General features: G+C 34.5%; 1 protein-coding gene across 1 annotated transcript; it reads right to left on the minus strand.

The window, feature by feature from the left end:
* Positions 1-3,067: 3,067 nt before the first annotated feature.
* Positions 3,068-4,187, minus strand: LOC131626957 (uncharacterized). The gene is made up of 2 exons (XM_058897789.1): positions 3,839-4,187; positions 3,068-3,738 (listed from the first exon to the last, which is right to left on the minus strand). The coding sequence occupies exons 1-2, from the start codon at positions 4,185-4,187 to the stop codon at positions 3,068-3,070; spliced, it is 1,020 nt and encodes a 339-aa protein (XP_058753772.1).
* Between the last annotated feature and the right edge of the window lie 10,775 nt (positions 4,188-14,962).

The following is a 14,962-nucleotide window of genomic DNA, read 5'->3' on the forward strand; positions in this document are numbered from 1 at the left end:
ACTATATTATCAACAAAGTATGCAAAATATATACAAAAACTACTATATATTTATTTATTATATTCATATATAAAAATTTGAAAGCTAGCAACTTCACAATTTTGAGTAGAAATCATTAAGAATACTGTGTAGAAATCATTATACATATAAATCTATAAGTATTAAATCTATAGTACTAAATATAAAAATCTATATGTTTCAAAGCACTAGGTCTCACAATCTTGAGTAGAAATCATTCATTTGAATACTCTCATATTGCTTCCTCAAAGAATGCAACTTCACATTCTTCAATTTCTCAATACCACCATACATCTTCTTGAGTGTATCCCATGCACTATTAGCTGTTTTTCCTCGATATTTTTTTCAAAGATGTTTGAATCCACACATTGATGGATAAAGAACAAACCTTTTCCATCTTTCTTGTTCAATTCTTGATGAACAACCTTGTATGCATCCATTGCATTGGCTTCCAATGCAAGGAAGCTATTGTTCACAATTTGAAAAACATCTTAAAATTTGAACATAACCTTCATTTGCACACACCATCTATCATAGTAGCGACGAAAAAACTCAAAAATCAGTCGCTAATATGACAAAAAAGACTAAATTGACACCTTTTTGACGAGTTAAGGGACCAATATGAAACTTTTTGAAGTTAAGGGATCAAAATGAACTTGAGGTTAACATACGGGAGAAAAAAAGAATATTTTGCCTATTTTTTAAGATAATGAAAGGCAAAGAATATGAACTAAATTTAAAAGATATAAACTGATTATGAGTGGAGAGAGATTTCTGTTGAGTGGAATACTAAGTGAATTACATATTTGAGTAGAAAACTAACATGATTAACTAAAGACATAACTATCAAATGTTTTGGTTAACTTGTATTAAAAGTCAATTACTTTCAACACAAGCAAACTCCTACTAAATGATTAATTACATTCACAATAAAAAATCTAAAATTTGGAGGGAAGAAAAACCCTAACCTATTTTAAAGAGATTGGATGGAAACAGAAGTAAAAAAGATGTTAGGAGAACGAAGTCTATAAGTATTTAGTAAATAAATTTTAACGAAATTATTTATATACATATGCAAAATAGAGTTATGCACTGACAGTGTAAAATAGTTTTACACTGTCAACCAATGACGATCATGAATCAGAACAAGTTAGACTGAAAATTAAAAAAAACTTGTATGACATGGCAGAACGTTATATTCTAATTGGATGACAGTGTAAAACATTTTTACACTGTCAGTGCATAACCATTAAACTCTATACATATTATAGGATTCTTGTGGTCTTGAATTTTCACATTCTTTCTCTTAAATTTATGAACAATTACAAAGAAATAACTGAATTTGCAATAGTATTTGTATCTTCTTCATTATATCACCCATAAGTTTTAAAGTTTGCATGTCATGAATAACATTTGCATATAAGATGTTGAAATCTTCCACCATTATTAACCATATTGACATCACCGTACCATTAATTAGCCCTTCATTTATATTTTAAAAAGACAAACAATATAATAGCAAATTAATATTAAGGAGTAACCTAAAACTAAAATATAAAATTACGAAAGATTGGAGGATGCATGCACTTTAAAAATAAATGTGGGATATATGCATGATACCAAAGCTTAAAACGTTATTGATCTTTGTATTGTATATGATATATACAACTCAGCCAACTAATTGGATATGGGTCAGTGTTAATGCTAGATCTTAATGTTTAAAAATATTCAGGCAACTAAATCAATCTCAAATTTAATATAGAATTAAATTATAGCTAGATAAAGATGATAATTTTCAAGTTTCAAGTGTTTGTTGAATGATTTGTTTATCTGCCAGATGAGAAAATCCTCTTAAGATTTTGTATTTGTGTCAAATTAAACTTGAGAGATAATGCAACTTGCTGTCAAATAGTTGACCATTGACATTTTGATTACAATGTCCTCTCAATTTTAATGCAAATACATTGTATATAAATTAATTAGGCACTTATACATAATTAACGAAGCATCCTAGTTTGATCGCGGAAATAGGGACAAACGAAATAATCATTAGGTGTGCACTTGGACGTAGTGTTTTATAATGTTGATGCAACCAGCAGAACAGAACTCTCTCAAGTTTTTGGAAGTCTTATGTAGGTTAAGTATAATTTATCTATGGAAAAACAAGTAAAAACTCTATTTAATCATGATTTGATTTGACAAATAATTTTAAAGACTCTATTTACCTATAATTTAATTCTGAAAATTTTAAAGTCCTGTACAATAGTCCGCCTTACACGTCCTCAGAGACGGTCTTGACAACCAAATATAGGGTTTGGGTGTGATCTTAAAGTGACTTCCGCTTAATTGATGGTGATTTGTTCTCTTGAAATTTAGCTTAGTTGAGACTCTATTTTTTTTCTTTTCTTTTCAAATTTGATTTGTGTTTTATTTGTGTTGTGAAAACGATGTCTTGATAAACAAAGTATAAAGTGTTTCTTTGTGATCAAGAAACACACAAGGGTAGAAAAGATGATAAAACAAGAAGAACATCAAGGATTGGTTATAACTGCTATTCTTTACTTTCTCTTTGAAATAAGATTACAAGTGTTACAAGAATAATAAATAACCCTCTCACCTTAAATTAAGATTTGCAGTATGTCATGATGAGAGACTAGTATACAATTTAAAATAAACATAACATACCGAACTAATGGACTTTTCACAAATTCCATACAAGATAACTTAGGGTACTAGCTAACTTAAACAATTGGACATAACAAATAGGGAAAATTTGAAATACTAACAACCTTAGCATTTCGACACCCACATATTAGAACACACTTCGACTATAGTATGTAAGTCTTCGATAACAACATGTGGACAAGCTTCGATCTCATGCATATTCTCTGTCGAATCAGAAGCTACCCTTTGATCCAATAGAGTTCGATCTAATATCTCACAATTAGTTTTTGCCTTTTCTCTTTAGTAAGTTTGTATTGCCGTCATTTTAAATATTCTTTGTAGTTTGTATTAGTTACTGTCTCTTTATTAATATAGTTATTTGCTATTAAAGATATAAGGTTTTCAAAAAATAAAATACAAAGTAAATCAAATCTTCTCGACTTGCCGCTGTAGCTAACCACCTATGCTCCAACACTTTTAACTCCACTTTGAATGTCATATTGGAAGCCATAGGAGCCTTAAGGATCAACACTCTGCTAGCATCCACAACGCGCAAAATCTTATCTTCCAAGCGTATTTTGTAACCCTTCTCAAGCAATTGGCCAATACTTAAGAGGTTACACTTAATAGCCGGAGTATACAACATATCTTTGATCATAGAATGTCTACCATTCTTCTTCTCGATCAAGACATCGACACTTTCAGCTGCAAGAGTGGAATCATCCGCGAATTTAACTCTACTTTTTGCGACTTGATTGATTTGCACAAAAAAATCCTTTCTACCCATCACATGCGTTGAACAACCGGAGTCCAAGTACCATTCATCGCTTCCATGAACTCCATCTCGCACCGAGGTCATTATGTTTTGTTCCGAGTGCGATTCTTCCTCGTTTTTCAAACTGCTGCAGCTGCTGTTCAGCACCTCTGTACTTCCATGAAACTCCTCAGTAATCATCACTAAGAGCGTATCTTTATCATCAACCTCTTTCCTAGCAACCTTAACTTTGTCCCCTTGGGAATCCCTCTGTTTTGCACCACATTCATTTGAGAAATTTCCTAATTTTTGACATTTTCAGCATTGAACTTTACTTTTATCTCTTGGTTTCTCCTCTCATGTTTCCTCGGTCACCATATCTATTGGAGTTGCTTATCTCACCTTTTTGCCCTATCGAAACCTTCGAATTCAATGGATCACCTCCCCCTAAATTTTGAAAATTTTGCTTCCCTTTCGAAGCCCATTTTCCTTTCGATTTTTTACTCTTCTCATTCAAACGAGCTTGCAAAGCTATTTCCACCATTGCCTTATTGTTTCCTCTCCCGTCCATTATTTGTTCATGCGCCTCGAGTGAACTTAAAAGATCATCCTTGCTCAAACTTGCAAGATTCTTCGATTCTTTGATAGCCACTACAATGTTGCGAATCTTAACGTTAAAGAACGCCTTTATTTGATTCACCAAATGCATAATACGCGTCACATAATTGTTGATCGTTTCCTTCTCTTCCATGTGCGTTAGCTCAAACTGCCTTTTGTGAGTATGTGACCTCACCACCTTAGCCTTAGCAGCCCCAACATAAGCTTTCTCCAAAATCTCCTAAGCTTGCTTTGTCAACTCGCAATCACCGACCTTTTCGAAGTTATCGCTATCAAAAAAAGAATGAATCAATAAGAGTGTCTTGTAGTCTTTCTTCTTCTCTTCCTTGAATGTAGCCTGATGTGCAGTTGTAGCTTCAACCCCAAGTGGTGTAACTCCATTGTTGACAAACTCGAGAGCTTTTTGATACCCATACAAAACTTTTGTTTGTTTGGAACACTTGTCATAATTCTTCGAATCAAGAATTGATAGGTTGGTGGGAATTTGATCGTTGAAAACAGTACTCATTGTTGCAGCAGAATTGGATCACAACCAAGACTCTTGATGCCAAATGTTAGAATATACAAAAATGTTAAGGTGAATTAATGGATAATTTGGTTAATTTTTAAGAAGACGAAGTTTAGAGAATTTAGGGAAAATAAGAGAGAGAGAGAGAGAGAGAGAGAGAGAGAGAGAGAGAGAGAGAGAGAGAGAGAGAGAGAGTAATTGAGGGTGAGAATAGAAATTAACATCAACAATAATAAGGAGCATTGAACCCCTTATATACAACAAGTTACAAATGATTGAGGAAGCTAAAATACAATTAAAAGAAAACAGAAAAACTAAATGTTACAGTGGTAATCAGTTACCGCAAATAGGGTAATCAGTTACACCATAACCAAAAACGCCTATGTCTCCACTGTCGAATAGGGAAACTAGCTACCCCATATCCGATAACCGGTTACACCAATTGAAATGTCAAAAACAGCTTTTCAACACCAACCACCTCACTGCGACCTCTATCGACAACCACAACCATCGTCATTCTCTTTGAGTCTGATATAGTGACCTTCTCCTCCCTCTCTCTGAAACAAAAGGGAAAAACCCTCAAAAAATAAAAATTTAAAGTTAATTGGTTAATTTTTTATTAGGGGTCAATTTTTATTATTTACCATGAGCTTCTAAAAAATCAAGACCGACCTTATCTTCACATATTTCACTATTTTTTTCCTCACATGATTTTATTCAAATGAATTATTTTATAGGTAAAAAAAATTTAAAGAGGGGATTGTTCTTTGTATTTGTGTTTGACTTAATCCATCAAAATTATATATTTTCTTTTTGGGAAATGTTAACGAGTGCCCCAGATGTACTAGTTAAGAGTTTAAGAAAATGGTATGTTTTGTTAAATATACTTGTATTCAATATATTAAAATAAAAATGATTTACTTCTTTTAAGGAGCAAAAATGCATGTTTCATTGAAAATACTTGTACACAATGCATTGAAAGTTGAATTAATTAATTTATTTAGAAAATATTTTCTTTGTATGAAAATCTTAAAGAGTGTTTCCGAGACACTCGTTAGCATGATCCTTTATTTTTATATATTTTATTAATAAACATTAGGTTCATGAGGTTAGATGATAAATTTGAGATGTCGGCCTATTTATTATTTATAATATATAGGCCGATGGTTGAAAACCAAATAATCAAGTACAAATCATTGCTACAAATGAAGATTTTATTTTGAAAAAGGGAAAGGAAGAGCAATAATTGAAAGTAATAGAGGTATTGATTGTTGGTGAACATTTCTAAGTTTTTGGTTCTGCCCTATTTATTTAAATGTTTCCCTTCACTAAGGAAAGCAACATAAACATACCACCATTATATGAAATTTAAAACAATGGGCAAATTGCATTGAATCGTAGTGATAGTGCTTGCATCAACATCTATAATAATTAAGAATCGTCGACTATAGAAGTTGAAGAAACAGAAGTATAGTAGAGAGGGTACAAGTTTACTTCTACTATTGTTGCATCTGCAATTGCATGACAAAGACAAGATCATCAATGTTAATAATCTTGACACATGCTAGTTCTACCATATATATTCTGTGGGCTAGTAGTAAATTCACAAAACTAGGGTTTTTCTTCTGCAATGCAATGAAAAGGGCACTCTTCTCTATTCAAATACGTTTTACAAAAAAAAATGATTTGGTAACATCACATAATAAATTTTCAATAAATGTTACTCAGATGTGATAAGTAAATGTTGTGCTGTGAGATCACATGTGATTCACATGGTAGGGTGAATGCCTATTGTTGGAACTAAGTGCTTTGGAATGCAAAATGCACAGTCACTCAGTTAAATGATAGATTCAAAAATTGTATAGTTGAGACAAAGATCAGAATTCAATTAAAATTAAACATAAAATTACTCAGATGTGACAAGAGTTTTGCTTATATTTAATTTTTTAAATTTATTTAAAGATTAAATTTGAGAAAATTTATTTGGTAATATAATTTGAAAGATATATATATATATATATATATATATATATATATATATATATATATATATATATATATATATATATATATATATATTATTTCTAAGTTTCTAAGTGATTGAAACAGAAAATATACAAAAAAAAAAAAAAATTATCATCTTCATCATCTCTCATTGCATACATAAAACAAGAGAAATCTACCTACCACCCCTAAATTTAAACCTGCCACCCCACAAAGATATGCTTTTACTATTATACTCTTGTTTAAGGTCACTAATTTTCAAAAAATATACGTTTCTACCGGAAATTAGGAGGATGAACTCGATTTTTAAAAATTTTCATGAGTTTTTTACTGAAATTTTTGGAAAAATTACCGGATTTTTCGAAATTTCCGATATTTTTTACAAAAAACAAAAAGAACTATGATGCCATAAATTTGAAATTTCCGGTATACCGGAATTTTAAAAATTAACTAAAATTTCCGATATGATGTACCAGAAATTTCTTTATAACTGAAATTTCTGGTATTTTTTGCAAAAAAGAAAAACTGTGATACCATAAATTTGAAATTTCTGGTATGGACCGGAAATTTCAAATTTTTGGTATAGCGAAAATTCTTTGTATTTCAACATTTTTCAACAAGGGTAAAATTGGATTTAAAAAATATGGGGGGTGTCAGGTATAAAAAAGGGGATGACAAGTAGATTTCTCATAAAACAACTACACATAGTCATTTTTGTTGTGTGATCAAGAGATAGTTTAATAGAGTCCAATTAGATTTGTTGTAACAATCTCGACCCAAGCTATAAGCAAGGGCAATTGGGCCTCACGTTTATTTTGACATTTTTTATAAACCCCCATGGGATGAGAACCCCTACTGAAAACCCAAAAATACCATTTTATTTCGGAGATCCATCTCCAAAATCACTCATTTTCACATTTTCAATTATTTCGGAGATGCATCTCCGAAAACACCCTTTGACCAGTTTCGGAGATGCATCTCCGAAATATGCTCTGAATTTTTCTTTTTCTTTTCAAAACAATGATTAATCCAATATTTTACATTGATCGACAAAATATAACAGAATCGACAAAATATAACACATAAATTAGAATAAAATATCAATATTATAAATACGAAAATAGTTGTACGGGTAAATGCTCAGTGTCAAAATATTACAACACGAATACAAAAATGTCATGAATAAAACATAAATTGGCAACTGCTATTGAGTATGCCTAATGCGAACACCTTGCGACCTCCTCTGCCTCCTATACGCCGCTGCACCGACCGCGTCACTGACCATCCTCTCTACAATGTCACCTGCCTCTGGACCACCCTGCTCAATGATACCTTTGTCCAATTCATCCTGCCCAAGCATCTGTATCCGCTGACATATCGGCAGGAGATCAGTGGCATGGTAATCCTCGGCCTGCTGGTTCTCCAAGATCTCTTCATGTGCTGGCCTAGGTGGATTTCCAAGAGCATCGGGTGTCATCAAAGGATGTGACATCCGATAAAACCATGTCACGTACCCATCTACACAGTGCCAGCTATGGGTGGCCACCATACGACGATACTCCTCAAGCACCAAATGATGTGCCCAATCCTCAAATATAGCAGTAAGGCACACTCAGGTAACAGTGTCGGGAGCAGCCTCAAACGGAGACCTCGGTATCATCTGCACACGTTCAAACTGCCTCATGCACCGCTCTGGAAGATACCTGACCATGGTGTTGGTCTCACATGTCAATCATCCCGAATATAATGCAACACGATTGAATGGGACAACATTAATGTAATCAATGAAGGGTATCCAATGGATGTCATCGTGAACAGTGCGGTCGAGTTACCCGCGATATGGGTCGACCTTGTTATTCCCCCTCTAGAGGATGTATCGTGCGGCCCTGGGCATGGCGTCAACGTACGCAGGATCAATGTCGAACCCGTGGATACGGTGGAAGTATGAGATGATCCAGCCCTGAAACACAAATACGAAAATATGTTAAAAAAATATGAACCATAATTAAATGTGAAATAATTAAAAAGAAACGTACCGTAAGGAGTGTGCAAGAGCCAGTCAACTGTCTGGTCCTCCAGTTGGAGGCTTCATTCAACTTCTAGTATAGGTAAACCAGAATGACGCCCCCCAGTTTCACTCATGAACTGTAGCCAGATCAATAAAATACCGGAGATAAGTCATTGCACTTTTGTCCACAAAGAGTGCAGTGCCTACCAAAACCATTTTCTATTTATTAAAAATATTTTTTAATTAAGTATAATTGGAATATAAAATACTCTTAAATCTTCTTCTTCATCCCCTAAACCTTTTCCTATAAACTCATCGTCACCTGTTTTTTACTCTAACAAACAACAACATAAACAAAAGAGGGAGATCCTTCTTAGTCTTTATGATGTTATCACGTGAAGAAAAACAACAACATTATTCATCATTTTTTTATCCACACTTTGTATTCTCAGTCATCATAAACAAGAGGCCATAATAATATTCAAGACTAATATGAATTAAAAAGGTGGAAAAGAAATAACAGGGGCGGTTACTATGAAGATAACGACAGAGACGAAGAACGCTGATGGTGGTGCGCGGTGGTGCCAATTTTTTTTTCAGAATTCAAATTTTTTTACATCAATGTGTTCATCTCCTCACCCTCGTTACAAATCCTGAAATAGTTTTTAAAAAAGACAAAGGGAGAATAGTAGATCTACGAGCAAAGTTTGAAAGTTCTAAGTTTAAAAACAACAATATTATCACAGGAATCACAAAACAAAGGTGAATGTGGTGTTAGGACAAGATTCTCAACCTTCTGATATCGAAAAAATGAAGAACAACGGTGGAAATTTTTCCAGTACGGTGGAGTTTTGTTTCTAGAATATTCTCTTTTTTCCTTTAGTTTCTGTCCGTGAATCCCCTTACTAACGAACTCCTTTTCTTTTTTATATTGAAAGAATTTTGGCTGAGCAAATCAATTCTAATTAATTTCATTTATGATTGACTGATTTAATTTAATTAGGGTGAAATTTTGAATTATGAGTGATTCTTTTTGGAAAGATTTTGTTGATGGAGATTTAGGTTATCACTTTGTGACTAAATTTGTGAATTGGAACTGGTTTATGAACGTGATGCAATTTGATTAAATTTTTGGAATTGATTTTATGGAGAAAAAAAGGTGACGATGAGTTTATGGGAAAAAGGTTTAGGGGATGAAGAAGAAGATTTGAGAGTATTTTATATTCCAATTATACATAATTAAAAAATATATTTATTAAATAGAAGATGATTTTTAATTTTGTCATTCATTTTTTGAAAATAAAAATACACGAATAATGATGTGGCCGCACTATTCCAATGCCATGTCATTAGTTAACCAGACAAGTGGAGGGGGACAAAAAAAATCCCAAATAGAATAAAGTTGACGGACCAGAAAGCTGAGTTTTAAAATGGGGGTTTAAAACATTAAATACTTGAAAATAGGAAGACTAAAAGTGCATTTAAACCTAAAAGTTTTGTTGAAATATAAATCTCTTTAAAAAAATTATCATATGCATTGAGGCCGGATTTAGAGAAATTTTGTCCAAGGTGCCAAAATTTTTAAAAGTATATATAAAATAGTTTTAAAAGAATGAAAAGTATGGTTAGTTGGTTAATGGACATAGCTGTGTTATAATTTTCCCACTAAATATGATTAGAATACTTTTTTTTTTTTGAATAAAATACAAAAATATGCATGACTACCTCCCACCTAAGGAGGAGGAGTTGGCTCGGCATTTTGCGAGCAAATTTGAAGGTGGGGAAGGGGTATCTCCTATTTTAGATGGGATTCATTTTGATAGGCTTAGTAGTGAAGAAAATGGGTGGCTTGAGAGATTGTTTCTAGAAGAGGAGGTTTTGGAGGCGGTATCGTGTTGTGGAGGTTCCAAAAGTCTGGGTCCGGACGATTTCTCTTTTCTTTGTATTAAGAGGTGTTTGTCTTTTTTAAGAGTAGATTTTTTGAGATTCTTGGATCATTTTTATGATGGCGGTGAATTGTCCAAAGCAGCAACGTCCTCCTTCTTGGCATTGGTTCCGAAATCTTCCAATCCTTTAATATTGGATGATTATAGACCTATTTGTTTGGTGGGTTGCATGTACAAATTGGTGGCTAAGATGTTGGCGGGGAGATTGAAACTAGTGTTAAATTCCATTATTTCTCATTGTCAAAGTGCTTTCGTTCCGGGAAGGCAATTGCTTGATGGAGCGTTGGTGGCAAATGAAGTGGTTGATTATGTTAGGAAGGAAGGTACTTCTTGTCTTCTTTTTAAAGTGGATTTTGAAAAAGCTTATGACAAGGTTTCTTGGGATTTTTTGAGTTTTTTGTTGATTAAAATGGGCTTTGTGTTAGAACAAGATTTGTTCTGATCAATTATCTTAGTTTTGATGATAACAATAATATGAATTTTGCTTAAGATAATATGGTACTCTAATCCAATGCAATTTCCTTTTCAGGAAATATATAAAGAGTATGCATAATTCAGCGCTCAGAAGCTTTGTCTCAAAGGGTTCAGCATGCAACATCAGAACATGGTCTGGCAAGACATCAGAAGATGGTCGAAGCAGAATCAGAACATGGGTCTATGGAAGCATCAGAAGAACATGAGATCAGAAGCACTGAAGTTCTGATGGTATCACGCTCAGAAGCACTTCAAGGTCAGAAGATCAGAAGATGCTTTGCACCAAGTTGTTTGACTCTGATGATATTCAAACGTTGTATTCACAAACATCAGATCAGAAGGAAGTACAAGTGGCAAGCTACGCTGACTGACAAAAGGAACGTTAAAAGCTATTATAGGCAACGTCAGTAGACACAGCGTGAACAAGGCTCGAGGTAGTTGACAAAAGCGTATAACATTAAATGCGATGCTGTACGGAACACGCAAAGCATTAAATGCACTCAACGGTCATCTTCTCCAACGCCTATAAATATGAAGTTCTGATGAGAAGCAAGGTTAACGATTCTGCACAAAACAACTCATATTAACTTGCTGAAACTCTGTTCTATTCAAAGCTCAGAATCTTCATCTTCATCAAAGCTCACTACATTGCTGTTGTAATATATTAGTGAGATTAAGCTTAAACGTTAAGAGAAATATCACAGTTTGTGATTATAGCTTTTAAGAAGCAATTGTAATACTCTTAGAATTGATTACATTAAGTTGTAAGGAACTAGAGTGATCGTGTGGATCAGAATACTCTAGGAAGTCTTAGAGGTTATCTAAGCAGGTTGTAACTAGAGTGATCGTGTGGATCAGAATACTCTAGAAAGTCTTAGAGGGTATCTAAGCAGTTGTTCCTGGAGTGATCAGTGTGTGATCAGAAGACTCTGGAAGACTTAGTTGCTGACTAAGTGGAGAACCATTGTAATCCGTGCGATTAGTGGATTAAATCCTCAGTTTAGGTAAATCATCTCTGCGGGGGTGGACTGGAGTAGTTTAGTTAACAACGAACCAGGATAAAAATAACTGTGCAATTTATTTTTATCTGTCAAGTTTTTAAAGCTACACTTATTCAAACCCCCCCCCCTTCTAAGTGTTTTTCTATCCTTCAATTGGTATCAGAGCGCCGGTTCTAAGGTGCAAGCACTTAACCGTGTTTAGAAAAGATTCAGGAAGAGAAAAACGCTTCAGTAAAAGATGGCTGATGAAACTGCAAAGTCTACACCTGCATCTACATCTGGCTCTGCTGAGCAACACAACGGTAACAATGGTTATACTAGACCGCCGGTATTTGATGGTGAAAACTTTGAATACTGGAAAGATAAACTGGAAAGTTACTTTCTTGGTCTAGATGGTGATCTATGGGATCTTCTGATGGATGGTTACAAACATCCAGTAAATTCCAGTGGCGTAAAGCTGACAAGGCAAGAAATGAATGATGATCAGAAGAAGCTTTTCAGGAATCATCATAAATGCAGAACTGCTTTGCTGAATGCTATCTCTCATGCTGAGTATGAGAAGATATCTAACAGGGAAACGGCCTATGACATATATGAGTCCTTGAAAATGACTCATGAAGGAAATGCTCAAGTCAAGGAGACTAAAGCTCTCGCTTTAATCCAGAAGTATGAAGCCTTCAAGATGGAGGATGATGAAGACATTGAAAAAATGTTTTCAAGATTTCAAACTCTTACTGCTGGATTGAGAGTTCTTGACAAGGGATACACCAAGGCTGATCACGTAAAGAAGATCATCAGAAGCTTACCCAGAAGATGGGGTCCTATGGTGACTGCATTCAAGATTGCAAAGAATCTGAATGAAGTTTCTCTGGAAGAGCTTATCAGTGCCTTGAGAAGCCATGAAATAGAGCTGGACGCAAATGAGCCTCAAAAGAAAGGTAAGTCTATTGCATTAAAATCCAATATCAAGAAATGCACTAATGCTTTTCAGGCTAGAGAAGAAGATCCTGAAGAATCAGAATCTGAAGAAGAAGACGAACTGTCCTTGATTTCCAGAAGGCTAAATCAACTCTGGAAGAACAAGCAAAGGAAGTTCAGAGGCGTCAGAAGTTCAAAGAAATTTAAACGTGGAGAATCTTCTGATGACAGAAGATTTGACAAGAAGAAGGTCATGTGCTATGAATGCAATGAGCCTAGACACTTCAAGAATGAATGTCCAAAACTTCAGAAGGAAAATCCCAAGAAGAAGTTTCATAAGAAGAAAGGTCTTATGGCAACCTGGGATGAGTCAGAAGATGATTCAGACTCTGAAGATGAGCAGGCTAACTGTGCGCTGATGGCGACAGAAGATGACGGATCAGAATCTACATCAGAATCAGATTCTGAAGAGGTATTTTCTGAACTTACTAGAGATGAGTTAGTTTCCGGTCTAACTGAACTTCTGGAACTCAAGTCTCAGATCAGTCTCAAATACAAAAAGCTGAAAAAGCTATTTGAATTTGAAACAAAGAAGCTTGAGTTGGAGAATTCTGAATTAAAAGAAAAACTTTTAAAATTGTCCAATAATGTTGGATCTCCTTCTGATTCAGAAAAATCCACTTCTAGTCTAAACCATATTCTGAAAGAATATGATTTAAGTTTCAGGAAGTTCTTATCTAGAAGTATTGGCAGAAGTCAGCTAGCTTCTATGATATATGTTGTGTCTGGAAACAAAAGAGTCGGCATTGGTTTTGAGGGTGAAACCCCATACAAACTTGAACCTGTTGATGAAATGAAATTCACATACAAGCCATTGTATGATCAGTTCAAGTATGGTCACTCCCATGATATTAGGCACACTTCACATGCTCAAAGTTTTCACATAACACACACCAAAAAGCATGTGACACAACCTAGGAAATATCATGAAACTCACATTAAAAATTATCATGCTGTTCCTCCTATTGCTTACAATGTTTAACCCAAGTTCAATCAGAACTTGAGAAAATCTAACAAGAAAGGACCCAAGAAGATGTGGGTACCTAAGGATAAGATTATTCCTATTGCAGATATCCTTGGCTGCAAAAAGGACAAAGCACAACATGTCGTGGTACCTGGACTCTGGATGCTCACGACACATGACAGGAAGAAGGTCTATGTTCCAAGACCTGGTGCTTAAGTCTGGAGGAGAAGTCAAGTTTGGAGGAGATCAGAAGGGCAAGATAATTGGCTATGGAACTATAAAGTCTGGTAACTCTCCTTCCATTTCTAATGTACTTCTTGTAGAAGGATTAACACATAACCTCTTATCTATCAGTCAATTGAGTGACAATGGTTATGATATAATCTTTAATCAAAAGTCTTGCAAGGCTGTAAATCAGAAGGATGGCTCAATCCTATTTACAGGCAAGAGGAAGAACAACATTTATAAGACAGATCTGCAAGATCTTATGAGTCAGAAGGTGACTTGTCTTATGTCTGTTTCTGAAGAGCAGTGGGTCTGGCACAGAAGATTAGGTCATGCTAGTTTGAGAAATATTTCTCAGATTAACAAACTGGATCTTGTCAGAGGACTCCCTAATCTGAAATTCAAATCAGATGCTCTTTGTGAAGCATGTCAGAAGGGCAAGTTCTCCAAACCTGCATTCAAGTCCAAGAAAGTTGTTTCTACCTCAAGGCCATTAGAACTCTTGCACATTGATCTGTTTGGCCCAGTCAAAACAGCATCTGTCAGAGGGAAGAAATATGGATTAGTCATCGTAGATGATTATAGCCGCTGGACGTGGGTAAAATTCTTGAAACACAAGGATGAGTCTCATTCAGTGTTCTTTGATTTCTGCATTCAGATTCAATCTGAAAAAGAGTGTAAAATCATAAAGGTCAGAAGTGATCATGGTGGTGAATTTGAGAACAGATCCTTTGAAGAATTCTTCAAAGAAAATGGTATTGCCCATGATTTCTCTTGTCCTAGAACTCCACAGCAAAATG

Source organism: Vicia villosa, unplaced genomic scaffold (assembly GCF_029867415.1).
Source record: "Vicia villosa cultivar HV-30 ecotype Madison, WI unplaced genomic scaffold, Vvil1.0 ctg.000339F_1_1, whole genome shotgun sequence".
NCBI lineage: Eukaryota > Viridiplantae > Streptophyta > Magnoliopsida > Fabales > Fabaceae > Vicia > Vicia villosa.

Excerpts from the sequence above, each read along its gene's own strand:
- LOC131626957 (XM_058897789.1), bottom strand. The coding sequence starts at position 4,187 with ATGGAAGAGAAGGAAACGATCAACAATTATGTGACGCGTATTATGCAT. Across the intron at positions 3,739-3,838 it reads GGTTTCGATAGGGCAAAAAG|GAAATTTCTCAAATGAATGT; the intron begins GTGAGATAAGCA and ends GTCAAAAATTAG.